We start from the raw sequence: 27,499 nt of genomic DNA, 5'->3' as shown, positions 1-27,499 counted from the left end.
TCTCCTACATGTACACACTTAGTCCAGCAGTCATGCAACATACGGATCCTTCTTTGTAGAGGAGGTCCACAGCAGGGGTGATTGATAAGTTCGCAGCCTAAGCTAGAAGGCGATGAGTTATTAACTTCAAACTTTCTGCATTACAGTCAAAGAGTTGAACTGCACATGCATGTAATGAGAGCATTTTGGAATTCCAGGTGCTCCAACAGCATGGAGTGATTGATAAGTTTGTGGCCTAAGGTAGAAGGAGATGAGTTATACAGCTGTCCTGACATGCATGTGCAGTTCTACTCAGAGTGCAAATGCAGGAAGTTTGAAGTTAATAACTCATCTCCTTCTACCTTAGGACACAAACTTATCAATTGCCACATGCTGTGGACCACTTCTGGAGGTCCAAGACGCTGACTTCTACAAAGAAGGGATCCATATGCTCCATGACCGCTGAACTAAGTGTGTAAATGTAGGAAAAATAAATGTGCTAGGTTTTCTAAAATTGACTCCTTCTACCTTAGGCCACAAACATATCAATCACCCCTCGTCTGTACTTTGTATGTTTCAATTACAGCTCTGCCAATTCTTCTAAATATTACAGGCCCGATCAGGTCAATGTCTCCTTACTTAACAAAGCCACCATCACAGGAATCAATCAATTCCTAAGAAACCTGCGCTCCAATTTTTTATTATTATAAATTGTTTTTGAACTTTTCATTGCATTCATAAAACAAAATGTTTAAATGGTCATGCATAATTTTTGAAATATTGTTGTTAGGTTTGGCCACCAAGAACATTCAACCCTTCTCTTTAGCTTTCAATTCCAAGCTGAGTTATGAGATTTTGATTCTGTCTAGTGAGGAGATTTCAATCGTCAAGGAAGAATCATCAGAAAAAGTGTCCATGGCCATCATCAGGTAACAATTCACTGCATTGCTGTAACCCAGAGAAACACACCTAAACTGATCAAGTGCTATTGAAGATCATTAGACAGAGATAAATGTAATTCATCTGTTTCAATTGACATGCTGAGGAAAAGAATTGTCAAAAGCAGGTAGATAGAAGATAGCAGGTTGAAGAAGAGGGCGGGGAACATCATAAAGGACTCCTTCCATCCTGCGCACGGACTGTTTGAACTGCTTCCATCCGGTAGGCGCTTCAGATCCCTCCAGACTAAGACTAATAGGCACTGGAGAAGTTTTTTCCCTACTGCGGTCACTTTGCTGAACAGTTAACTGCCAGTTAACTGTCGGCTAACTATTACTTGGATTGCACTACCTGTATGTATAATCTATATTTTCATTTATATTTATCATTATTATTGTTAAGAGCAGAGAGACAACATCTGCCGGAAGTAAATTCCTTGTATGTGCACAGGTACTTGGCGATTAAAGTCTGATTCTGATTCTGATTCTGATAGTGAGAATAAAATAGCAAATTATCAAATTATCAAGACCAGCATACATACAGAACTTTTTAAATAATATAACAAAGTTTTATATGCTGAATCTTCAAACAATTAAATCATTAATCTCTCTGGTAAGACCCTGGAAATGATTTCATTGTTCCATGTTTGGTTTTATAATGGCTTCAAATTATGCATCAGCTCATGGTGTATATTCAATTCTGGGACACTGGAGGGCAGGTTAAATTTTGATTATCACATAAAATTGACCATATCATAATGGGACTGGTAGATTCTGAACAGTCAATATCCCAAATTAATTCCCATTGAAGAGTACACAGACTAAAAGTCGTGCTGTTTATCAAAAATCATCATGTTCATTACTCCCACTGTCTCATCTTCAGCTGTAATCCAGGAGCTAATATAATGGTTGTCCACCAGGATCAGAGTTCTGGCTCTTAGGTTGGATTGCTCTTAGTATTAGAGTTTTGGTCTTGGTGGGTATTCAAAGGCTAGCATGGATGAAGGTCTCTATGACAGTGGCCAGTTCATCCAGACAACTGTAGTCCATGTTAATATCGCTCAGAAAAAGGAATGAGATTCAGCCAGTAAATTTTAAGGAGTTGGGGAAAAAGAATAAGCAAGACCTCAAAATTAATAATCTTTGGATTCCTCCCTGTGGAGTATAGAAATTAGAATGGCAAAGAATGGCAAAGAATTTGTGGGACAGTGTGGGAGATGGATTCAATGGACTTGCTTCACTTGTTCTGGTCTCTATCCCAGCACTAAGTGTTAGTGTAGAAATGTTTAGTCAACGGAAGTTATAATTTCATAACTTCATAAGCTTTGTACTCATTCCTCACAGCTCCAGTGATCCAGACTCAATCTCAAACTGGGATAATTTTGCAATATCCTCCATGTCACCACAAGTTTACCCTGGCTGCTCCACCTTTCTTTGGCTCCATGCCAAAGATCTGCTCGTTGGTGGGTTTAACCAGATAACAATTACCACATGGAAATAGGCCATCTCAGCCCTACTAGTCCGTGCTGAATGCTTACTCACTCCTAGTCCCACTGACCCGCACTCAGCCCATAACCCTCCATTCCTTTCCTGTCTATATACCTCTCCAATTTTTTTTTTAATAACAATATCGAACCTGCCTCTACCACTTCTACTGGAAGCTCGTTCCACACAGCCACAACTCTCTGAGTAAAGAAGTTCCCCCTCGTGTTACCCCTAAAGTTTTGCCCCTTAACTCTCAACTCATGTCTTCTTGCTTGAATCTCCCCTACTCTCAATGGAAAAAATAGTTTTATGGTTTACTGGTAACAATGAAATGCCCTAAAGAATTTGAATGGCAGGAAGGAGCAAGACAAAAGGTATTGTTGTAGTTGGGTATTCGATGGTCGATGAAAAAGCCAGCATAGTATTATTATAAATTATGTCTAAGTAACATGCTTTTTTATTGCATTAAACAGTTAATGAGACATGTATAGACTTCCACTGGGCAGCTGATAAAATGCCACATAATAAGCTTGTCAACAAAATTGGTTAACCAACAGGTAGAAGTAAAACATAGTTTTGCCACTGGAAGAATTGTACAATGGATCTGCCCAGGTACAAGCACCATTGCTTTTGTTGATATTAAATTTATGGAAAGCACATCTGAAATGAACTTTGAAGAGAATAGTACAAGACTTCAAGGACATATAGACAGGCTGGTAAAATATACGATGAAAAAGCATATGAAATGTAATGCTGAAGATTGTGAAATGAGAGATTATGATTCTGAAAGGGATACAGTACATGGGTACAGGTGCATAGTTTGTTCAAAGTAGCGGGGAAGATTGACAAACACAAAATCCTTAGGTTTGTAAGGAGAACCATTGGGCACAAGAGTAAGACCATCACACTGAAGCCTCCTGAAACGCTGGTTTGGCCACAACTGGGTTATGTGTCTACTTTTGGCCACTGCACTAAAAGGCAGACTTTTGACTTAACATAGGTATCCAAGGTTTGAAGGGCTTTTGTTAAAAGCTTTGATCAGGGCAGTTCTCTTTGGAGAAGAAGAGTTTGTGAGGAGATTTGATAGACATATTTAAAATTATAAAGAGTATACAGAAAGCAGATGTTCCCATCAATAGAAGGATCAAATGCTAAGAAACATGATTGACAAAAGAACCAAAGGTGACTGAGAGACCAGAGTCTGAAAGACCTGCCATGGGGAAAGGTGGGCAAGATTCAATTCTGGTTATCAAATGCAGCTCTAAAGGCAAATCTAAATACCTAAAGATAAGACTTGGCAAGCTTTGTGAAGAAAGTGAGGGTTGGGTGTAGCTGGATTACTCTAACATAGGATAGCACATCCTCAACAGGCTGAATGGCCACTGGAACTATACCAATTCTGTGATTGATTTTATGTAAATGAGATGTTGGGAGGGAGTGGGGTATTGATGGTGGGTACTTACAAGTTCTTTCACTCTTCTCTTTTAACTGTGACTGAAGTAACTTGCTAATGTTAACATAGACAGGTCTACTTCCAATCAGTTAGGATCCCCACAGATTTCTCACTAAAGTAACTGGGAGAATCCCTTCTGATTTTTGAACTCTCTGTTTTATTAGGACATATTTGCCAAAGAATGAACTAACTTAAGGATCTACAATGTACCAAGTCAATGTTGGTACAGCAAATGTGTATGTGAGACATATTTTTTGCATTACATGAGGGTGTTTCTAATGAAATACTTCATTTATATATGAAACACTTTTTTTGGTTATTCACAAGCATCGGTTTGATGTTACCTTGGAAAACTGACTTACTCAAATTAAGTATTGAAATGCATTCAGCGATAGTTCATGAGGCAAGGCCACACAACACTTCATACCAATTTCAAATAACAAACCTAATTTATGCATCTTAAATGAATGAATATTATGTATTTCTATAGATTTTAGTGAGGGTAACACATTAAAGTTTTCATTATGGAAAAATTTGTATCTGCATAGTAAAACGTTTGTAGTTGCAGTATATTTGATAATTAAAAAAATAAGAGAGGTTTGTCCTCTGTTCAAAGCCTGTACTGCACTTTTATACTAAAATCTGTTCGTTTATACTTTGATAAATATGGAACAATAAACTTTTTAAGTGAATTAGCAGAGCTGAAAATACTGAAGAATGTACTTATGTCCCATGATTTTGCATTGGTAAAACCATTGGCTCGGGCAGCCATTTTGATTTTTCGGCATGGACTGAAAATGATTTGAGTAAATCTTTTAATGAGACTGCTTCTAAATCTCATATTTTAAGTATATGAATGTAACAAAAGGAATGCTGACTGACGTTGCCCAGTCATGTGAGCATGAGCCCATTGCCCGCTGGTTAGGAAACAATAATGCCATTAATAACATCAGTGGCAGAAGGCACCTTTCAGATTCACTTAAAGTGAGCCCGTCCATTCTAAATTCAGAAAGCGACCAACGAGAGAGAAAGCAAGTTATCTCAAGTGCTTGTGACCTGTGTCCTGATAGTGACATGGGAATCAAATGAGAGAGAAAGCAATGTTATTCAGAATTAATTACTGTTATTTTAGACACCCTATTGATTGAAGGTTAAAGTGCCAAAATAATGATGTCACAGTTACTCTGGTGACATTGAATTGCTGGCAGCAAGAAATCAGCAAGTTGATGAATTACCTTTTTGACAATTATTTGCCCAACCATTTAATTTACTCGCTGGATACTTTGAACAAGAATTAGTTCAGTCCAGCTCACAACAAATATTTGCTGACAAACTAGGTCAGAAAGACTCCAGTCAGCTTTAGCAATTGGTCATACACACATACAAGCAGAATCTTGAACAGTACCTGAACAGTACCTTTCATAGTTGGAGGTGTATATACACTCTTCTTTCTCTGCTGAGGTGACATCTCAGCATTCTAGGAATAAAAAATAACACATTATTATTAAATTGATGGAATCACATGGTCACTGAATAGTGTTTCTTTTAGGTTTTGATATAATGTGATTTTTTTAAAATTATGAACTATTCAATTTACTGATTGTTTTGACCACTCATTTTCATTTTGGGAGCAGAAAATATCTCAGCTCAGCATTTCTATTTATAACAGTTAACCTGTTGCTTTGTTAGTGATCATACTTTTTCCATTAATATGAACTTTGTCCTCACCCTAAATTTTGCTTGAAATATTGTATAAATAAGTTTACTACAAGGTGCCTACACGAAATTTAGTTAGAGGTAATCAAATTAAAATCCTGCACTCATATCCATGGTGGAATCCGTAAAGCTCTGAATAACACTCAAGGAATAGTACTTTAGCTGTAGTTGCTTGGTAGATCACAAAAATATCATTAAACAGTTCTTTATCCCTGAGTCCATATTTGAAATCCTGACTGAGGAATGACTGTACTGACAACAGGTGTACAGGGATATCCTGCGCTTTGTTTTCCTACTGGATTTCATATTCTCCATATTGTTCCAAATGGATTTAAACTGACCTGGTCTGTCTCCTGACAGAAGTACAGAGTCAGATGAAAAATGCATATACAATTCTTCACCTTTCGCCAAACAAAGCATAAGGAGAATCTAGTTAGGGGCAGTTGCCAGTCCTGCCTGCTGTTTCTTGGAGTCAACAGCAAACCATTTTCCCCACCAATATTTAAGGGGACTTTAGCTGCAAAGGGATATGGAGCATTTGTCTCAGCTTTGTAGTGAATCTGTCTTTGGATAAAAGTAATGCTTTACAGCCAGAATTTTGCCCATAATAAAGGCTTTACCCAGTTTTTGCATCTGCCTCTAGTGATATGAGGAGGAACAGCAAACAAGACAATAAAGGAAAGGGTACAGGAAGCCTTTTGAGGAGAAACACAACCTATGGAGAACATAGAACAGGGCAGCACAATACAGACCCTTCAGCCCACAATATTGTGCCAACCTTTCAACCTACTCTAGATTTATCCCTTCACCAAAGAGGTTGTTTTGTCTGTTCCAACAGCAAAATGTTTTGATATAACTGTGGCCTTCAGATTTCTAATTATCAGGGTTTTCCAAGTTAAAAGAGTTGAAGCCCCTTACATGGCTCCTGGAATACTGAGTGTGCACCCTATTATGAATTATTGTACATGACTACCATGTTGTATGTTAGTCCAAATGTTTCTGTGCTTCCAGAAGGCACTACAAGAAATGATGTTTTACACAATATCTAGGTACTTTGATAAACTATGTTTGTTTGCATCATCAGCTGCCTTCCAGTATTCTCAAGGGAGTGAGAGAAGGTACCAAATCGTGGGGTCATAAGTGCTGAGAGGATACTGACGATACTGAGCAGTCTGATCAGATATTCTCCAGTCTCTCAGGCATTGATGCAGAAGATTGAAGAAGCCAAAAGAAGAAATGCACAAAATGCTGGAGGAACTCAACAGGTCAGAAAGCATCTATGGAGGGGAACAAACCGTTCACATTTTGGACCAAGACGTTTCATCAGGAAAGGAAGGGGGCAAAAGCCATTAGAAGGTAGACAAGCAGTAGGAGATAGGTGATAAGTGAGATCAAGTGAAGCAGAAAGTGGGTGGGTGGAGGAGGGAGTGATGTTGTAAGAAGCTAGGAGGTGATAGGTGGAAGAGGTAAAGGACTGAAGAAGAAGGAATCTAATAGGAGAGGACAGTGGACCATGGAATAATAGACCATGGAGGGGAACCAGAGGGAAATGATAAGCTGGTCACAAGAGTGAGAAAGGAAATTAAATGATGCACTGCCTGAAGATGGACACAGCAGAGAATAAACTTGTTCTCAGAATATGAGTTGGTAAACTGGGTAATCTGCAGACACGAGTCAGTAGATACTTAACTCTGGAGCAACAGGCTATCTGCTGAGGGAACACAGCAGGTTGGGAAGCATCTGTGGGGTGGGGGAGGGGCAAGAGAAAATTCCTTCTCCCATCATCACTGTTTATACACTGAGTTGCTCCAGCAGGTTCTTTGTTGCTTTGGTAATCTGATCTTCAGTGATAAGGGTACAGACCATGTAGACAGGACATTTTTAAATACGTTCCCTCCTCGTTCTGGGAGAGAATGATTGTTGAGTAGAGCACCCACTGGTCAAATATGCAATTCTCTATAATGAAAACCACACTTCACTCTCATGTAATAGGCAGACCTCAGGCAAAAGTTAGGTCAAATCTCTTTTGCCTGAATGGAAAAATATATCTGGCAAAATGGACTACTTTTCAAATTTTTGGTAGACTGGCTAATTAGAGGACATTTATTCCTGGAATAATATTATCCTGGTGATAATATCTCCTCCTCGCTGATGATCAACACTGGTGTACCTCAGAGGTGTGTGCTTAGCCCAGTGTTCTACTCCCTCTATACCCATGTCTGAGTGGCTAAGCATAGTTCAAATGCCATCTATAAATTTTCCAATGATACAACCATTGTTGTTAGAATCTCAGATGGTGACAAGAGGGTGTACAGGAGTGAGATATGCCAACTATTGGAGTGGTGTCACAGCAACAACCTCGCACTCAATGTCAGTAAGATGAAAGAGCTAATTGTGGACTTCAGAAAGGGTAAGATGAAGGAACGCATACCAATCTTCTTAAAGGGATCAGAAGTGGAGAGAGTGAGCAGCTTCAAGTTCCTCGGTATCAAGATCTTTGAAGACCTAACCTGGTCCCACCATATCGAAGTAGTTATAACAAAGGCAATACAGTGACTATACTTCATTAGGAGCTTGAAGAGATTTGGTATGACAACAAAAACCCTTAAAAACTTCTATAGATGTACAATGGAGAGCATTCCGACAGGCTGCATCACTGTCTGGTATTGGGGTGCGGGGGCTACCACACAGGACCAAAAACGCTACAGAGGGTTGTAAATCTAGTCAGCTCCATCTTGGGTACGAGCCTACAAAGTACCTAGGACACCTTCAAGGAGTGGTATCTCAGAAAGGCAGCATTCATTGTTAAGGACCCCGGAACCCAGGACATGCCCTCTTCTCACTGTTACCATCAGGTAGGAGGTACAGAAGCCTGAAGGCACACAGTCAGTGAGTGATTCAGGAACAGCTTCTTCCCCTCTGCCATCTGATTCCTAAATGGACTTTGAATCCATGAACACTATCTCACTTTCTTAATATATATTATTTCTGTTTTTGCATGATTTTTAATCTATTCAATAAAAATATACTGCAATTGATTTATTTATTTATTTTCTCTTTTTTTTTTCTTCTATATTATCAAGCTGCTGCTGCTAAGTTGACAAATGTCATGACACATGCTGGTGATAATAAACCTGATTCTGATTCTTCTGAAATCTCCTATGTTAAATGACAATAGCTTGTTGTATTTAAAGCTAATTTCTCCTAATTATTGATGTGATATCAATTGTGTTTCTGTCGATGCATTTAGATGCTGACCTGTAGAACTTCCAGCTTTTAAATTTCATATTTCCTTCAATTGCAATATTTCATATGAGTGCGGAAATGTTCACATAGCTAAATCACTCTAAATCTAGCTTGTTTTAATTTAGCACTCACAATCAACTATGTGTTTTTGTAATAGACAGGGGATTAAATGTATTGTTCCACTTACCTCGCCTTGTGGATTATTCTCCCTTTTCTCATCTACTTCTGAAAATCAGAAAAAAAGGTGAAAATGAATGCTTGCATTTTACAATCAGTTGACTTGTAATATTGTATATCTTGCTTTACAAGGCCAAATTAATAAACTGTGCAGTAACAATGTACAGCCAGAGCAAAATGGAGAACTGCTGGATCTGAATTACTCTGCACAATAATACCTGTGTTCTGCTGCCCATTAAATTTGATATACATTTTACTTGGAAAGAAAATAAGGTTTAAATAAATAACATTAGTCTAAGTTAAAAGTGGAAGAGCAAAGTAACAGATTCGGATCTGCGAAATCTGATTTCAGTGATTTGCAGGACAGAAAATGATCAAATTCAGTGAAATTAAATTTACAAAGTGGTCATCATTTCACTTACTCTTGTTCCAGAAATAAGACGTGCACTCTTGCAATTTACTATCATTTTCTTCCAAAATAGTATGTACCATCAATTTTGATGGAATATGGTCTGATTTCACTTCTTAAATGCAATGCATTTCCTGTCATAGCTCTTACCAAGCCTAGATCTCTGATATGTTAGTGGTTAAATATCTGATCACAATATATAAGCACTAGAGATCCAGCAGAATCTGGAAATCCAGAGCAACACACACAAAATGCTAGATGAACTCAGTAGATCAGGCAGCATCCATGGAAATCTATGTTTCAGGCTGAGACCCTTCATTAGGAGGGGAAAGGAAGGAGGAAGATACCAGAATAAAAAGACGAGGGGGAGGGAAAGGAGAACAAGCTAGAAGGTGATTGGTGAAGCCAGGTGGGTGTTAAAGGTAAAGGGCTGGAGAACAATGAATCTGAAGGGAGAGGAGAACGGACTATGGAGAAAGGGAAGGAGGAGGAGCATGAGGGGGAGGTGACAGGCAGGAAAAGAGAAGAGGCTAGAGGCCAGAGTGGGAAATAGAAAAAGAAGGAAGGTGGAGAGGAAAGGGAAAAAAAAGGGAATAACATTCTTTCAGGGGTTGCCTTCAAGATTGCCATAGAAATTGGAAGGTCTATAGAATTTATTGGTAGATAGTTGTTTTCTACAGAGAATGAGACAGTGAGATCAAGAAAGGGGAGAGGGGTGTCAGAAATGAGCCAATTGAATATAAGGGTAGGATGGAAGTTGGAGGCAAAGTTGATGAAATCGACAAGCTCTGTATGGGTGCATGAAGCAGCACCAATGCAGTTGTCGATGTGCAGCAGAAAGAGTTGTGGAGCATTTGCAGGGAAAGCTTGGAAAATGGACTATTTCACATAGCCAACAAGAAAGTAGGTGTAGCTGGAGCCCATGTGGGAGCCCATGGCTATCCCTTGAGTTAGAAAAAAGTGGGAGGAGCCAAAGGAGAAATTGTTGAGGGTAAGGACTAATTCTGCCAAATGGAGGAGGTTGGTCATGGAGAGACACTGATTGGGTCTTTTTTTCAAGAAAGAAGCAGTACGTTTTTTTCTTAATGATGAATATAAATGTATAGAAACCGCAAACAGAAGGAAATCTGCAGATGCTGGAAATTCAGACAACACAAACAAAATGCTGGTGGAACGCAGCAGGCCAGGCAACATCTATAGGAAGAAGTACAGTCGACGTTTTGGGCCGAGACCCTTCGTCAGGACTAACTGAAAGAAGAGATAGTAAGAAATTTGAAAGTGGGAGGGGGAGGGGGAGATCTGAAATGATAGGAGAAGACAGGAGGGAGAAGATATGAAGCTAAGAGTTAGAAAGTTGATTGGCAAAAGAGATACAGAGCTGGAGAAGGGAGACAATCATGGGATGGGAGGCCTGGGAAAAAGAAATGGGGAGAGGAGTACAAGACGGAGATGGAAAGCAGGCAAGGAGTGTTTGTGGGAGGGACAGAGAGAAAAAAGGAGAAAAAAAGGGAAAAAATAATAAATAAATAGAGGCTGGAGTAACAAGGGGAGGAGAGCCATCTACAGAGATAGAGATAGACTTGGTCCATTTCCGACACCTCCCTCCCCTTTGTTGATCTTTCTGTCTCTAACTCTGGAGATGGCTTATCTACTGTTATCTACTATAAGTCTACAGACTCTCACAGCTACCTGGACTATTCCTCTTTCCACCTTGTCTTTGCAAAAATGCCTTCCCCTTCTCGCAATTCCTCTGTCTCTGCCAAATCTACTGTCAGGATGAGGCTTTCCATTCCAGGATGAAGGAGATGTCTTCCTTTTTTAAAGAAAGGGGCTTCCCTTCCTCCACCATCAACTCTGCTCTCAAACGCATCTCTCCCATTTCCCACACATCTGCTCTCACCCCATCCTCTCGCCACCCCACTAGGGATAGGGTTCCCCTTTTTCTCACCTACCACCCACCAGCCTCAAGGTCCAACATATAATTCACCGTAACTTCTGCCACCTCCAACAAGATCCCACCACCAAGCACATATTTCCCGCCCCCCACTCTTACTGCTTTCTGCAGGGATCGCTCCCTACGCAACTCCCTTGTCCATTTTTCCCCCCATCCCTTCCCACCGATCTCCTTCCCAGCACTTATCCTTGTAAGCAGAACAAGTGCTACACCTGCCCTTATACTTCCTCCCTCACCACCATTCAGGGCCCCAGACAGTCCTTCCAGGTGAGGCGACACTTCACCCGTGAGTCGGCTGGTGTGGTATACTGTGTCCGGTGCTCCTGGTGCGGCCTTCTATATATTGGTGAGACCCGACGCAGACTGGGAGACTGTTTCACTGAACACCTACGCTCGGTCCGCCAGAGAGAGCAGGATCTCCCAGTGGCCACACATTTTAATTCCACGGCCCATTCCCATTCTGCTATGTCTATCCATGGCCTCCTCTACTGTCAAGATGAAGCCACACTCAGGTTGGAGGAACAACACCTTATATTCTGTCTGGGTAGCCTCCAACCTGATGGCATGAACATTGATTTCTCTAACTTCCGTTAATGCCCCACCTTCCCTTCTTACCCCATCCCTTATTTATTTATTCATTCATTCATTCATTTATTATTACTTTCCCTTTTTTTCTTTATTTCTCTCTTTCTTTTTTCTCTTTCTGCCCCTCTCACAATAACTCCTTGTCTGCTTTCCATCTCCCTCTGGTACTCCCCCTCCCCCTTTCTTTCTCCCTAGGCCTCCCATCTCATGATCCTCTCCCTCTCCAGCTGTGTGTCTTTTTTGCCAATCAACTTTCCAGCTCTTAGCTTCATCCCTTCCCCCTCCTGTCTTCTCCTATCATTTTGGATCTCCCCCTCCCCCTCCCACTTTCAAATCTCTTACTATCTCTTCTTTCAGTTAATCCTGACGAAGGGTCTCGGTCCGAAACTTCGACTGTACTTCTTCCTATAGATGCTGCCTGGCCTGCTACATTCCACCAGCATTTTGTGTGCGTTGTATAGAGACTGGATGTGTCAAAGTGTGGTAGGTGAGAACAAGAGGAGCTCCATTGCTGTTAATGCAGTGGGAAGATGGGGTGACAGCAGATTTCCAGGAAATAAAAAAGATGTGGGTGAGGTCAGCATCAGCAGTGGAGGAAAAGAAACTTTGTTCTTTGAAAAGGGACAACATTTCTGATGTCCTGGAAAGCCCCAGACAAAATGAAGTGGTCAGGGCCAGGGAATTGAAAGTTGTTGAGGAGATTGAGAGCATGTGAAGTGTCACAATTGTAACTGGGAAGGGACTGAACCAAGAGGGATAAAATGTAGTCGAGGTATGAGGACTCGGCTTCAATGGGGCAGGAGCATGCAGAGATAAAGGGATTACTGGACATTCTTGGACAGGAGGTAAAAATGAACAATGTGCAGTTCAGGAACTATAAGTTTTCTGGTAGCGTATGGGAAATCTTCAGACTTATTGAGGTTAGTGCTGGTGCTGGAGAAGGTTTTGTGATGGTCCTTTGCGAGGGGTATGTAAGAGGAGATGCCTGAGAGTTGCCACCTGACCCAGCAAGATGGAGATCAGTCAGCCACATTAAAACAGCACCCCTTTGTCAGCAGCTTAAATGGTAAGGCTGAGATTGTTACAGCGAGAGTGAAGGGCAGTGCGTTCAGAGGCAGTAGTTTTCAAATGCTATTCTCTTTTCTAAATTCCTTCATCTCTGCTGAATCTGTTCACAGTTTGAGGCTTTCCTTTACAGGACATCAGAGATGTTGTGCCTCTTCAAAGAATGTGGTTTCCCTTCCTCCACCATTGAAGTTGCCCTCACCCACATCTCCTTTATTTCGTGGATATCCACTTTCATCTATCTTCCCGCCTCCTTAGAGTTCCTCTTGTCCTCATCTACCACTCTATGAATCCTCGCATTCAACATATCATTCTTTGCAACTTTGTGATCTTCAATATGATCCTACAACCAAACACATCTTTACCACACACTCCCCACCTGCAGCTTTAATCATATCAATAGGATGAAATGGATGAATGATTAACCAAAGAGAAATGCTGTTCAAGCAGAGGTCAGTCCCTCCGTAATTCCCAAGCGACAGTAATACTACACCTGCCCACTCACCATCACCATTCAAAACCAAGTCAGATCTTCCAGGTGAGGCAACACTTCACCTGCATATCCATTGGGGTTTTCTGGTGTTTTATTGTATCTGTTGCTCCTGTCGCGCCCTCCTCTACATCGGTGATGCCCAAAATAAATTGAGCACCTCCTCTCCACCTGCTGAAAGCAGAATTTCCCTTTGGCCAAGTATTTTTGTTTCCATCCCTTTTCCTGTTCCGACATGTTGGTCCATGGCCTCCTCCACTGCCTGAATAAGACCACATTCAGTTGGAGAAGCAACATCTCCTACTCCGTCTTGGTAGCCTCCAACCTAATGGCATGAACATCAACTTCTCTTTCTGTTTTTTTTTGCCTATTTTCTTTTCCCCATCCCTCTTCCTCTACTTTCCCCATCCCACTCTGGCCTCTTACCTCTCACCAGCCTATCACCTCCCCCTGTTGCCCCTCAATCTTCCCTTTCTCCCGTGCGCACTCTCCTCTCCTATCAGTTTCCTTCTTCTCCAGCTGTTTACCTTTCCCACTCATCTGGCTTCTCCTACCAACTTCTAGCTAGACCTCCTCCCCCATCTCCCCCCACCCCACTACCTTTTAATTCTGGTTTCTTCCCTCCTCTTTTCCAGTCCTGATGAAGGGTCTTGGCCCAAAGCATTGACTGTTTATTCATTTCCATATATGCTGTCTGAACTGCAGTGTTCCTCCAGTATGTTGTTTGTGTTGCTAACAATGTAGATAGTCATTTAGTATGTACAATCACTGATTGTCAAATTTAAAACTGACTATTTCTTGCTTTGAAGGGCCATTAGTGCAGATCAGGCTAAGTTTTGCTTTAATGCAGGATGCATTTGGCATAAAACATTCAACAGATAATTATCCAAATGAGTTAGAAAAATATATCATAACCTAGTCAATTTAGAACTTGCAAGTTCAAATTTGAACTTTCTATGCATATTCTTTTCATCAAACTACCAACATTTCTGCATAAAGTAAACAGGGTACTTTATTTTACTCATCTCATCCATTATAATGATATATCCCCAGGCAGATCAGCATGAAATTCTGCCCATCAAATAACAATTATTTCTACCTTTTACAAGAGCATCTGTCTGCACCAGATTTTAATTTGTTCAATAGTTTAACATACTTAAATTTGTCATGATGTTTACAAACCTCTTACCGTGACCAAGAAATGCATGCTGGGAACATCTTTTTTCGTCCATTAATGGCCATTGGTTCCTATTGAACTTAACACGTGAGCCATGCAGTTTGTTATACCAGCCAGAAAAGCTTTGAAAACAGAGTTCAAAAGAACTTTGCCAACAAACCGCAATGTTGCATGAACAGCATTTCTCTTTGGTTAATTATTCATCCATTGTATCTTATTGATATGATCAATGTTAAGTTGGAATCCAAAGAAAGCTTCTTTGTTATTCAGAATAGTGTCCGAAAATCTTTGATGTCCATCTTTGTCGACAGTGAGCGTTTCATTCAAATGGCAGTTCCCCTGACTATATCAGTAATACAGTCAGTTGATTCAATCTTTATGCTTGAATTTACAGTGATACAGAGTGATATTTGAACCCACAAACAAATGCTATCCATAACCCATGTCTGACATCTAAAGATTACATAAACCACACTAAACCAGTAGCGTACCGGTTGGCCTGACACCGTCACATCTTGGGGCACTGGAGTTTGGATGCCATGTGTAAGGAGTCAGTACATTCTCCCCGTGGCCTCTGGTTTCCTACGGTGCTCTGGTTTCCTCACACAGTCCAAAGATGTATCAGTTAATAGATTATTGTAAATTGTCCTGTGATCAGGTTAGTGTTAAATAATGGGGACATAGGGTAACATACCTCATTGGACCAGAAGTTCCTGTTCCCCACTGCATCTCTAAATAAATTAATTAATATATAAATAAATCGACAAAACTACAGCCACAAGCTGGCTGCTGATGAAGCAGAGACTCATTGCCATCCTAGCTCTTCTCCAAGTAATTTGGCAAAGGACTGTAATAGCTGTAAAACTTTGACTGAATCACATTGTCACGAAAAGGTGTTGCAGAGGTGCTGATAACCATCTTAATGATATTGTCACTGGCATTCAATAGGGAACAAAGTCTCAGTCAATTATCTGGTTCTCCTTGAATTTCGTAAACCTTCGGAGATTTGTTGCCTGAAGTACATCCGATTAGTGAAATGATAACATTTGATAGAAGTTTTATCTTTTTATAGGTTAGGTACATTGCTGCACAGCCTGCATTGAAATGCCCTCCAGAATGATCTGTGGAGATGCTGCACCGTTCAATGCTGTTATTGGTTATATTTAGGCCGGACTCAGTACACATAGCAGATCTCTTTCCTTGAAGAACGCTAGAAAATGTGATGGGTTTTTACAAGTATTCCGGATCTTCTTGTTATAACTACTGTCACAATGATATTTTCTAATTTATTTCCTATTTTTCTATTCCCCAGTTCCTATGATGTGAATACTTATCGCTTTGTTGTTCACCCACTCACTTCTGAATTGCTATTCTAGTAAAAACTTCCATACCCTGGAAAATGTTGTATTTGTGTTAAAGCAGATTTGAGATTGGTTGTTAATGATTATGAAGTGTGTCCAGTGTTTAACAACAGTCATATTGGAACAATAGTTTGTACCTCAAAACAAAATGGAATCAGAAACTCATACCATGTATCTATGAAAATAGCCCCATATATTAGCATGCAGAATTACAAGGTATTAAGTGACACACACCTGCATATCATTACCATCAGCAGCAGCTTCAATCCTCCACCAAACTGCATTACCAGTGACCAACACTAGGTGGGCTGTAATTTTCTCACCTCTAAGGAAGGACCAAAGCCACAAGCCCAATCCTGTAGCTACATAATGGTGGCAAATGGCTGGCATTGAACTCAACTGGTTGCAACCTCAAGGTCTTCTACAGCCAAATCATTCAAGTACTTTTCACTGCTCAGATCTACACCTGACTCAATTTATTAGCTATTGAGATCCTCTTCATTCTTAATTACCCTCTAGGCAAGATTATATCAATGACTGCCTTGCTACATCCTATTGTTTCTAAACTGAAAGCTGAAACTCTGACCTTGCCATTTCCAAATTTGCAATGTCTTGTCCAGGCACGTTCTTGAGATTATTGAACTACTGGTCTCAGATTTTTAGTGTCACCACAATTCTGATTTCGAGTTTTCAGATCCACTCACTTCCTTGTTCTTCCCTATTCCTTTAACCTCTAATTCTGACCTTTGGAACATTTCCATATGGTCATCGCTCTACCATGAACTGTGTCTTCAAATGTCAAAGCCCTGGAATTCCTTCCTGAAACCTTCTGTCTCTACTCATTGATTTCCACAACACTTTCCTTAGAACACCTCTTTCAGTCATCTGCCCTAATAACTTCTTACGTTCAGAGACAATTACGTTCATGTGATTCAAAGAATCTATACTCTGTTCTATGCTCTCCCACCTGGAAAATGATGCCTCCGGTGCCAGGATGCTGTTGATCAATTTCAGCTCAGTGTTCAGTCTGATCATCCCTCAGAAGGTGGGTAAACTGTCCTTGTTGGGTCTCAATGCACTCTCTGTAACTGTATCCACGACTTCTTGACAGTAGACCATGGTCAGTCTGTGTTGAGAGAAACATCTCTAGCTCCATCATGCTGAGCACTGGTACTCCCAGGCAGCATGTTCGTCCCACTGCTTTTAGCTCTGCTGACACATGACTGCACCGCTAGTTTCAAGGCAAACCAAATCAAGTTCACCGATGACACAACAGTGGTTGGCCTCATCATCAATGACGATGTGTCGGCATACTGACAGGAGGTAGAGTGGCTGGAGGGATGGTGCAAGCACAACTTGAGTCTTAACGTTGGCAGGACCAATGAGGTAATTGTGAGCTTTAGGAAGGTGCACATTGAGCACTCCTCACTGCACATACAAGGCTCCTCAGAGTTAGGAGTACCAAGTTTCTGGAAGTGCACATAATGGAAGATCTCACCGGATCCCTCAACACCACCTCTTTGGTCAAAAATGCACATCAGCATCTTCACTGCCTGAGGAGATTGAAGTTATTGAGGCTTCCGCTCCCCACCATTTTAACCAGTTTTTACAAGAGCAATATCGAGAGTGTCCTGACCAGCTGCATCACTGTCTGGTACAGGAATTGCAAGGCATCTCACTGCAAGTGCCTACAAAAGATTGCAAGGACTGCTGAGAGGATTATCGGGGATTCTTTTTCACCCATCAGAGGTATATTTATCAGGATTGCTGCGCATGAAGGGCCCTCAGCATTGTCAATGTTCCCTCTCATCCATCCAACAATCTCTTTGACCCCCTACATCAGGCAGGAGATACAGTAGCATTAGGACAAGAACTGTCAGGACGAGAAATTGCTTCTTCCCTCAGGGCTGTAAGATGACTGAACTCCCTCTCACCAACCAGATCTCATCACGTATGAAGCGCCAGTGGCATTATACTCTTTATTTTTAACTTATGTTGTAAATGCACCTTATTATTTGTTACAAACATGAGAAATCTACAGAGACTGAAAATCCAAAGTAATGCACACAAAACGCTGGAGGAACTCAACAGAGCAGGCAGCATCTATGGAAAAGAGTAAACAGTCGATGTTTTGGTCTGGGACCCTTCTTCAGTTCTGAACTGTTTACTTTTTTTCCATTGATGCTGCCTGACCTGCTGAGTTTCCTATTATTTCTTAACTTACTAGTGGCAATATTATTTATATGTTATGTGTGTGAGTTATATCTACTGTGTGGTCCACCTTGATGCGGAAGAACATTGTTTCATTTGTACATTTGTACGGTTGATTGACAATAGACTGATCTCAAGCTTGAACTTGAATCTTTCACAATCAAATCATTTGGATAAACCGATTTAACCAGAAACTCTGAATCAAAAGCAATGTTCAGGTTCTCCTTCCTTAAATAATTTACAGCTTTTCATTACTCAGGGAAGGCACCGCCGAATATCATTTGTAGATTTTTCTTGAGCTTTGACTATTCATGAGACTTGTAGCATTCTGCACTTACCTTTTTTTTTATAAAAATAATAGAAACATGGCTGACTCAAACTTAACCATCAAAACTAATACTATATTTGAGATATTCTTAAGAAATCAATTAACAGAATCTCTCTAAACCAAACAATCAAATATTACTGTGTTGAAATGCAAAGATTGATAGAATATTGAGAAAGTATAAATAAAATAGCCAATAATGAGGCTCCATACTTTAGGAGTCAAACTCCTCAATGTCTGCTTTAACATGCTTGTGTCATATAGCTAAAATGTGCAGGCATTCTAACAAGGATTAATCTACACTTTTTTTTTGGAGATGCAGCACAGTAGTGGACCCTCCCAGCCCAATGAACGCAATTACAGCCATGTGACAAATAACCAACTAACCCGTACGTTTTTGGGATGTGAGACGAAACCAGAATGCCCGGAGAAAACCCACACAGTGGAAGGGAGAATGCACAAACTCCTTACAGCCTGTGGTGGAGTTGAACCTGTGTCGGTGGTGCTGTAATAGTATTACGCTAATCACTGGGCTACCACGCCACCATTATTTAAATAAGCCTCAATATTACAGAGGTTACGGTAATAACAACTTTCACTATTGCCCCGTTTGAAGATTACAAACCTTGATCACTGGGCACTGCAGAGAGTGGTAGAGACAGCCCAGCACATCTGTGGATATGAACTTCCCTCCATTGAGGATATTTACAGCAGCAGGTGCATAAAGAAGGCCTGGAAGATCATTGGGTTCACCAGTCACCCCGACCATAAACTGTTTCAGCTGCTTCAGTCTGGCACACGGTACCACAGCATTAAAGCCAGGACCAACAGGCTGTGGAACAGCTTCTTTCTGCAAGCCATAAGACTTACAAATTCACATGTCTGTTCATTGCAATCGAGTCGTAACACAAAGATTTTTACTCCCTCATGTTGTTGTACAGATGTAAGATTTAAATAAATTCAAACAAGAAGTACAACCATGTACATCTCCACCAGATTGCTACTTCTGCCAAAAGTAATGCTGAAAAGGGTGTACAAACATGGCCAAGTGTGTGTTAAATGCATATCATCAATTGGAAGTGGATGTTACCTCACAATTTCCTACCTTCTGTCTGAGAAGCCCAAGGCATAAGAAACAGTCATATTCATGACATTCAACTTTGATTTTGGAAGTAGGGGGAAATCTGAAATGTACAGTTCCAACATGCAGTTTCTGTATTTTTATAAAATGTAACAGTCTGGAAGATCCTGCTGCTCCTGCACTGTAGCAGATCTCCAAACCTGTCACAGCTGATCTCCAATCCCAATGCACAAAGGCTGCCCAACAGTGCGAATGATGTTGACATCTAGAAACCTAGCCTGGGTCAGGGGCACATCTGTGTGGCAAATATCCATTCAAGATGCACAGGGACTCTGAGAAGGCCTGTTGTATCCTGCATCCATCCCAATGAGCAAAGGCATATATGGATGGACTATTTCATAATTGTTTGATTCATAACCATGAAAATCATATGTAAGTTCCTGAGAACTGAAGCATTATAATCAATGCTCACCATGAGTGGTTAGACACTACACATGATAGCAAAGTACTGCAAGTTTAAACAGACATAGATTTCACAGAAAATTGGTCAATGCTGCTTGTTCACTTTCTTAAAGTGAAGTTTACATCACAATGTTTTAACTTAATTACAGTCAACATTAAAAGAATGCCAAGAATTGCCCAGGTTTTGTACTAAGGAGAGTTTTTAACAAGAGATACAGAAGAGGCAGCTTCTGAAGAATTAATGTTCCAGGTTCACCTCTTCTCAGATTTGGTGGTTGAACTGGTCTTAAAATACACAAGGAAACATTGAATAAGTTAGCACTTTATTCCCTGGGACATAGAAGACTGAGAGAAGATTTGATAGCAGTATACAAAATTATAAGTGGTATAGAAGGGCTAAATGCAAGAAGACTTTTTTCACTAAAGACTACAATGACAGGTTAAGGGTGAAAGATGAAAAGTTTAAGGGGGGCATGAGGGGAAACTTCTTCACTCAAAAGCGTGGAATGAGCTGCCAGCACATTTTGTGTATGCTGCTCTGGATTTCCAGCATCTACAGAATCCCTGTTGTTTCTGGTATTTAAAAATCATGCCACTAAGTTACATAATGTTTCATTGGAACATTGTAGGAGACAGAGGACAGAAAGGCCACATTGGAGAAAGACTGAAAATTAAAGTGGCAGGTGGCAGAAAGCTTGGCATGACAATAGCGTGTTGCACAACATGTTTGATCTCCTGAAGTACTGAGCAAAACGGTATGAAGAATCAAAAATCAAAATAGTGTGGATGCCAAATACCTGAAATAAAAACAGAAGATGCTGCAAATATTTCCTCTTATAACATCTTCCTGCACATCTCCAGGTCTTGGAACACCTGCTCATTGACTTTCTCAAGCGATTCCACACTTGTCCCTGTTCTACTGTTCAAAACCTTATGGTAGTTCTTTTACCTCTTCTCTATTTTCCTGTACTGCTCTTGTTATATTTCTGAATTATAACATTCTCTGCTTCTTTGTAAGTGTGTCGGGTCACTTTGATCCCTGGCGTTCTTGTTTGTTGGGATCAGTGGGCTAGGTTGTTTATTACAATGAGCATGCTAAGCACTCTGCCACTTGTTGCCAGGAATAGACCAAGTTCTGTTTTTTCTGCTCAGTATTATTCAATGTTTCCATTGGATATATACATATCCAAGAACAAAATTCATAGAAGCATTTCTACAAGGCCATATGATCAAGTTGCCAGAAGATTACTACATGCCAGAAAGGAAGTTGCGGGAGAAGATATGCTCCCAATTCATGTCAAGAATATTAGTTTTAATTCTGAGCTATAACTGAAGATGTTGAAAGTAATAGTAAATATCATCATGTACGGTATAGAAGTAGACCCTACAGCCTGCCACACCTATGTGGACCATCATGCTTATCTACACTCAGCCCAGTTGCCTGCATTATTTCCATATTCCTATATGCCATTCTCATTCCATATACCTCTTGAATATAGTTACAATCCCTGCCTCCACCATGTCCTCTGGCAATTCATTCCAGGTATCAGCTGGCGTGAAAAAATTACCATTCCAGCCTCTCACCTTAAACCTAGTTCCTCCAATTTTTGATTCCCTTGCCTCGTTTGCTCCATGGAACACCATACCAGCTTGTCCAACCTCTCAAACCCACCTAATTCAGGTAACATATGAATATCCCATGAGCTTAATCATAATCTTTATATGATGTAGCAACCAGAGCCACCTATGATGTTCCAAGTGCAGCCTAACCAAATGCTTGTATCACTACAACACAACACTCCAACTCCTACACTCAATACATCAGCCAAAACTAGCAAGCACACCATACACCTGTCTTACCATCCGATTTACTTGTGTTGACACTTTCAGGAAGTGATGCAAAAGTACTGCAGGATCCCCCTTCAACAGCATTCCCCAGACCCCAGTCACTTAATATGTATGTCCTGCCCTGGTTTAACTTTCCAAAATGTATTACTTTGCACCGATATGAATTAAATTCCATTATTTTCATAACATGATGGATAGAACTCATCAGACTTAAAAATAAACACAGAAAGCGTATTGCCAGTACTACTTAAAAGCATTAATGAATTCAGTCACAAAATTACAGAAATAAACTCTAATCTAGTATTTGCACCAAATTGTTTCAAAACTAATTGAAACTGAAAGATTTCCTGTCAATAAGTATGGCTTTATGGCTTGTGCAACCACCCTAGCAACCAGGTTAGACTTCACTTTTGATGAACACTGTGTATTTAAGGTGTTAATAAGTGCTGGGAAATGAGAATACTCCTATTTCAAGGATCCTGCAGCTTAATTAGATGTAGAGTTATCATCTGTTTAGCCTCAGTAATGCAACCTAGCTTCAACCTTCAAAGAACTGCTTTTCTGACACATTCTCATTTCCCATATCATGCAGTGACCTCTCTCAGTGGGACTGCCAGTTTAATGCCAATTACAGAGGAATTACAGGCAGTTTTCTGCTGTTGCACCACAGTACTAGAAATTGGATTTAGTCCTAAAATTAAAATTACCCAGTTTTAATCTACTTAATGAAGAAAAATGGTGAAATTGACATGTTCACAAATATAAATAATATTTTTGCATTTAAACAATCCTCGGAAGTTCATTGAAATGTTATTTGGAAAGAGGATGAGTGGAAATGAGATCAACAGCTCTGGTTTTGTAAAATATATTGAACAGAGAAACAATCATGTGCCTTCAGCAAAATAACAAACAGCAAATAAATATTCAGTACTGTATGCATGCACTATTCAATTAAATGGTAAAAGGTAAAATCAATTAACTATGTTATTATATTTTTATCCGAAATACAAACTTCTTTTCTGCAATGCGCAAAAAGTTGGGTTTTATTAAAACTAATTATGTTGGATACCAAGAGAAATAAAAAACAAAATATTAAATTAAAAATATTGAGTAAATAAACCAGGTTTATTACTGCTGTTTTAACTTCCTTAGGTACCAATTAAACAGTGGGAATATATAATAACTCCATTTGCATCAAGTTATGTGCTCAGAGAGAAATACAGTAATTCTGATTTGATTCTATACAATGTAATTTCAGCAGGCCACTGAGGTGATTCTGTAACCAAGAGCAATTTTTTTCAATTTTTATAAACTTAATATTTCCAGTGCATAACTTACAAATTTATGTTAATATTTTATAGAGTCCTGAAGGTAGACAGTCCCTTTCAGATGATATCCAACTTGCCTCCAGCAATGAAATTGATTCTCTTCTGAAGGTTAATGGTGACTCTGTATTCATCCTGCTTCCATGCAGTTATATCTAATTTTTTAAAAAACTTCAAGTAAAGACAGCTACAGCTGCCCAACAGCAGCAAATTGCTCCATCCAAAACCTTGCCTTGTATAATTTACACAGATAATAACTATTCAACTCTGACAATTTTTCCATTTTTCCATTTCTAGTACTGTTGGCAATCTGCTAAATCTACATCCTTGCTCCCAACATAACAATGATGAATGTTATCCGTCCATACTGGGAGTGTCTAAGACCAGAGGACACAGCCTCAGAATAGACTTCTGTTCTTTTAGAATGGAGATGAGGAATTTCCTTCGCCAGCAAGTGGTGAATCTGTGGGATTATTTGCCACAGGCAGCTGTAGAAGCCAAGTTTTTATGTATATTTAAGGCAGAGTTTAATAGATGCTTGAATGGTCAGGGCATGAAGGGATATGGGCAACAGGCAGGAGTTTGGGACTGAGAGGAAAAATGGACCAGCCATGATGAAATAGCAGAGCAGACTCAAACAGTCAAATGGCCTAAATCTGCTCCTGGATCTGATGGTCAGATGATGAGGGATTCCCAACTTTTCTTAATGCCATGTACCCTACCATTAACCGAGGTGTCCATGGATCCCAGGGTGGGAACCTCTGATCTAAATAGTCTCAGTCAATCAATCAACACTAGATTATACTGGTGTCTTTTTAGATTCAGATTCAGAGAGAGATGGGGAAGTTTTGAGAGGAAGTACATGTGTTTGATAAATGCTATTGTTACACAAAAAAACCTGATTATCCTTTGTGCAATTTAGAACATTTTAATGGTAGACCTGAATTTCTTGATTATATACTTGGCTCTGTGTCCTCCTTTGAACTCTTACTGTGATTGAAAGTTTGGTACATCATGATATCTTGAAATTACACATAATCAAAGCAGAGCTATTTCTAATTCCTTTCTCTCTTTCTCCACAATGAACTTGATGCAAATTGAGTGTCTAGTTAACTTTAATTTTAGGGCAATAATCTTTGTAGTAGCATAGATATATTGTTCTGATGCTAGTAGGCAGACTCAGCCAATGGAACAGTTGTCAGACCTTCGAAGAACAAAAATGTTAAGTAATTGGAAAATTATATGTTGGGAAGCATCATGGCAGAGTAGAGGCAAAACAAACATGGTACAGTTAAATTTTGGAAAGCTGACAGATAATATTAAATATATATATTAATTTTCAGAATACACACTACCTTTAATCTCTACTACTTTTGAGATTTATCAGCAACTATTTAAAATGTACCTCATGGAATAATATTTTACTGAAGACAATGAGAGGAATTTTACATTGCAGCAGATTGAATATAAAACAAGGGAAATACTTCTATTTTAAAATACTTTTAAAAAATGCAAACATTTAGATTGTATTTCTTTCTTACTTATCACTGTCTCCAATAAGGCAGCAATTGTGGAAACAACGAATTTAGAACAGAACTTTTAAAGCAAAGAATTTACTTTGATTGCCACAAAATAAGCAGGCAATGGAAACTGCATTAAAAATATCTCTGCTGAAGTCTCAGAAACTTCATTTTGCATTCAGTGATGAGGTTGTAATCTGCATTTATTGTCTACAGCAATTTTCAGGGCAATTTTCTTTTTGGGGAAATATTGCAGCAACATATAATAGCAAACAATGTCACAATACTGCTTCTGAGTGGATGAAAAAACATTTGCAATTTAATTGGATCCCAGTGGAACAAGGTGACAGAGCCACGATCGCAGTTCTAGTTTGTTATGCTGCTACTGCTGCTTAAGCAATCTTTTAGACTGAGCGTGACCTGTTTCCACTCCTGTTACTGATGGCACCAATATTGATGGGTTCCAAAGGCTGTACCAAGATGGGGCAGGAGGTATCTGATGAGATGAGCAGAAGGACAGCTTGTCAGCTAGTGCACTTGCTTCTGTGTTTATTCCTATGCATGTATTCAAGGCTCACAATACCATCCTGAGAGTTTCTTCACCTTAAATGGTCAATGGCCAGAGATTCCCAGGATTCAATGGGAATGTTGCCATTTTTCAAGGAGGATTTGAGCACATCCCTGGACATTTTCCCCCATGTGAATCTTGCCCTCATAATTGAATGGCTGCTTTGGGTCTCCAGAGTTGGGCGTGTGCATATTGATCTGCCCAGCAGAGCTGACTGAGTGTAAGTCAATACGGACAGGAGATATTTTTCTGCACTTATTTATCTGTTCAGTGGATCTGGAGAACTTGCAGAGATAATAACAGTAATTTAAGCTTCTTACTGAAGGTAATCGAAGTTTCTAAAATACAGAGCAGTTGGGGGCTCACTGCTATCTGGCAGACAGTGAGTTTTGTGCCAGATTGAAGGTCCTAGACCTTAAAACCCTTTAAAGTTGCTCTTCTAGCATAGTGAAGACAATGACAGATTTCTTCATTGCAGAGAAATGGACCCTGAGATGGGAACATTTCCCCCTATCTCACCATGAACTTTTATTATCAGAAACCGGTATCATACAGTGAGCCAGTGCCAATGACGATCGGAAGTTCTACATCCCAAACACTTACATCATCAGTATACTGCATGTCTACTGAGGTTGAAGTAATCTTGGTTCTGAACCACAGGTGAGGTAGATTAAGAGTTTCCCATTCATCCTATGGACTAGTTTTTCTCCAGCAGGAAGATCTAACACAAAACCAGCAAGTTGCAGCCATCACTGTATATGACCAAACCCAGAATTCAGACAAAGTGGCTAAGGATATCTGCTCTGACCTCAAGAACACCCTGGTCTTCATTTCACAAAGGAATAAATTGATCCTCCTGAGTGACTTCAGTGCCAGGATCAACAAAGGTTCAAATCCTTTGGGAATGTGTAATCAGCAAGAAAAGATCAGTATCTATCCATAATGAATTCCTGTCTTCCCAGAGAGGCAGGCACAAGACCCCATGGCAACAATCCCAGTCCAGACATTGGCATCTGTTAGATTATATACTTCTGCACCGACAAGAAACTGTAAAGATGTCTGCATCAGATGACTGGACAGACAGATGTCTAATCTGTTCTTTTACCTTTGTCAGTCTCATCCAAACACACTAATATGAACATTTAATATGTAAATCCTGGCTCTGGTTTGTGGCCTCAAGCATACTATAGCCCATAAGGAAAGTGGCCAAAGGTATGACAAAACTGAAGTATTTGCAACCATGTTCAGTCACAAGCATGGAGTGGCTTAATTAATTTCACTCTGCTTTTTCATGAGATTACAGAAAACAATCAATTCACTTTGCATGCTAACAAGAATTGACGGCTTCATTTGATGGACTGAAACCAATAGATCCCAGCGACATCACAGCTGTAGTTTCTGAAGACATGCTCCAGGACCAGTTAAGCTGTTCCAGTTTAACTACACACAGGCATCAACATGAATGTAAAAACTAACCCTTTTTCAAAAATAACCACTAACCAATTTCTATAACACCTCAGTGATGAAAGGTTTTTTCAACATTGCTATCAATAATCTCTGTAAGCCAATAGCAGGTTGGGAATGGACCCTGCTGACTGTCCTATCTCCTTTTACCTTCCATCTTAAACACATTTGTCATTTAACCTCTCTGAACCTCTTCTTTTCACTTGTCCCTTCTTCTCCAAATTCCCAGCCTAATGTTACCGTGTCCCTGGTTCAGAAATTACTGTAAAATTCTTGCATCTTCCAATTCTGAAGAGAAGTTTTTGACCTTAAATGTTAACTATGGTTTTCCACTAACAGCAGTGGGCTTAATGTATTTTGAGTGGACGCACCAGGTTTCATTTTGTCTTGCGCTCCGGGCACCAGTTGCCTAGGAAACCAATGTATCATTAAGAAGCAGGATCTGGAACTGAGGTTCAATGTCTTTAATTCTCATGCTGATTCTGATAACCTTCTGCCTTTATCCCATTTTATTGGGTTTACCTCAGGTCATAATACCCAAAGATTACTGCATAATCAGTTAAAAAATCATGGGGATAATTTTAAACTATCCCACTCAGCTGTGGACTCTTGCAATTGGATCATCCACACTTTTACAAAGCATAGTTTTATATTTTTCAG

General features: G+C 39.9%; 2 protein-coding genes across 5 annotated transcripts in view; one reads left to right on the top strand and one right to left on the bottom strand.

The window, feature by feature from the left end:
* The window catches only part of LOC132392642 (uncharacterized), a 709,726-nt gene that overhangs the window by 180,128 nt on the left and 502,099 nt on the right, over window positions 1–27,499 (top strand). The window lies entirely within an intron of this gene.
* ppp1r1c (protein phosphatase 1, regulatory (inhibitor) subunit 1C) overlaps window positions 1–27,499 on the bottom strand; it is a 120,656-nt gene that overhangs the window by 40,992 nt on the left and 52,165 nt on the right. For all 4 annotated transcript variants that reach the window (XM_059966793.1, XM_059966794.1, XM_059966795.1 and 1 more), the window contains 2 exons: window positions 9,005–9,042; window positions 5,272–5,332 (listed from right to left, as the gene is read on the bottom strand). In XM_059966793.1, coding sequence (XP_059822776.1) covers window positions 5,272–5,332; window positions 9,005–9,042 — 99 coding nt within the window. The remainder of the gene's footprint in view (window positions 1–5,271; window positions 5,333–9,004; window positions 9,043–27,499) is intronic.

The sequence above is a fragment of the Hypanus sabinus genome, chromosome 4 (assembly GCF_030144855.1).
Source record: "Hypanus sabinus isolate sHypSab1 chromosome 4, sHypSab1.hap1, whole genome shotgun sequence".
Classification (NCBI taxonomy): Eukaryota; Metazoa; Chordata; class Chondrichthyes; order Myliobatiformes; family Dasyatidae; genus Hypanus; species Hypanus sabinus.
Note: the sequence above shows the minus strand (reverse complement) of the source record. Positions and strands in the feature narration are given on the sequence as shown.